General features: G+C 40.3%; 1 protein-coding gene across 3 annotated transcripts in view; it reads right to left on the reverse strand.

Moving 5' to 3' along the window:
• Positions 1-889: 889 nt before the first annotated feature.
• Positions 890-1640, reverse strand: part of LOC110311887 (keratin-associated protein 19-1) — an 11776-nt gene continuing 11025 nt past the window's right edge. The window contains exons 1-2 of one of the 3 annotated variants that reach the window (XM_021185467.1): positions 1324-1448; positions 890-1251 (exon numbers count right to left, since the gene is read on the reverse strand). In XM_021185467.1, coding sequence (XP_021041126.1) covers positions 1106-1251; positions 1324-1441 — 264 coding nt within the window. In that variant the 5' untranslated portion in view covers positions 1442-1448 and the 3' untranslated portion in view covers positions 890-1105. Of the gene's footprint in view, positions 1279-1323; positions 1449-1640 lie in introns of those variants that run through there. The other 2 variants (XM_021185466.1, XM_021185468.1) reach the window with 2 other exon arrangements.

Below are 1640 nucleotides of genomic sequence, written 5' to 3' on the forward strand. Positions count from 1 at the left end.
GTTTTAAAGGTAGAGAACAATTGTGCACCTGGGTGGGCACTGGAATGTTGCAGCACCTCGTGCAGCAGAGCTAAACCACTTGTTCACAGGAGTTGAGAGAATGTCATCTTATTAATTTGTTGTTACAAATTGAGAGTGTGGCAGCATGTGTGTTTGTTAAGACCATATCAAAGAAAAGCAGGCATAAGCACATATTGAACATATCAAACCGAGGCAAAAGTGTAATTACCTCACCTGATCACCATAACATGGGATAGACCTAGGATCATGAAGGCTTTGATTCCAAGGGGCCTGCCACCTGACCACCTGGTATGAGCATCAAAGACCAACAGGCAGAGAACTTATAACTGTCCCTGGCCTTCAACCTGGTTTGGTCCTTATTCTGGTTTAATTATCTGCTGTCTGCCTGTTTGTCTATAGAGAGCTTCCATCTGGCCTTTCATATGTATCTTTTGTTTCTTGGGTGTTTTGTTTTGTTTGTCTTGTTTTGTTTTAATTTGGGTTGTTGTGTTTTCTTTCTTGTTTGTTTGTTTGTTTGTTTGTTTTTTTGACTCCCTTCCATACTGGGAGGAGCTTGAGTATTGGGAGTACACAAAGCACACTACGCAGTGACACACTTCCTCTGATAAGGTCACATTTATTCCAACATGGCTACAGATCCTAATAGTGCCAATCCCCATGGGCTAAGCATATTGAAACACTTGAGGCTATAGAGGCCAAAACTATTCAAACCAACATACCTCCTAACAAAATTCTTTATACTAGTTGCAAAATAAGATTCTAAAGTAGTGATAAAAACTTCAAGTATTTAATAGACAATAACAAAGCATATTTTTATAAGGTATTACTAGAAAGATAATATGGCAATAGTAATTTAAAATAACAAGAAGAGCAAATTAAAATTTTATTCATATTAAATATGCATTTTGGTAATGGGTTGTAGAGGTTAAAGATACGAAATGTTCAAAGAAGCTGTTTAAACATTCCAAAATTGTATAAATTGATGTCAGAGAAAATGAAATTCATATTTCTCTGAAATAAGAGCAAAAAACAGGATGACAAGTATTTCCAAGTCCCATGTTTACTTCTAATTTCAACAATTCACTCAGTAGAAGTTGGAGAACCCATATCTTCCACAACATGAAGGACGGCGGCAGCCACATCCATAGCCTCCATAGCCAGAGCCATATCCATAGCCTCCATAGCCAGAGCCATATCCATAGCCTCCATAGCCAGAGCCATATCCATAGCCTCCATAGCCAGAGCCATATCCATAGCCTCCAAAGCCTCCGAAGCCTCCAAAACCAGAGCCATATCCAAAGCCTCCATAGCCAGAGCCACAGCCCAGTCTGCGGATGCTATTACATCCACAGCCTAGGCCTCCAAAGCTGCTGCCATAGCCGTAGCCCAGGCCTCCATAGTAGCCGCTGTAGTAGCTCATGATTTTAGCAGTGGTCGTTTTTTCTTGTTTGAGGAGAGATTGTGAGTGTGAACATCAGCACCTAAAGCAAAGCTTATATACTCTGGGCCGTGGATGTGAAAAAACATGTGCCCCTCCTTTGTGTCATTCTACGAATAGCAATTATCTGAGACAACACTTTCATCTACTGTCATTTGGCCAACATCTGTTAAGGATGTTT

Source organism: Mus caroli, chromosome 16, assembly GCF_900094665.2.
Source record: "Mus caroli chromosome 16, CAROLI_EIJ_v1.1, whole genome shotgun sequence".
NCBI lineage: Eukaryota > Metazoa > Chordata > Mammalia > Rodentia > Muridae > Mus > Mus caroli.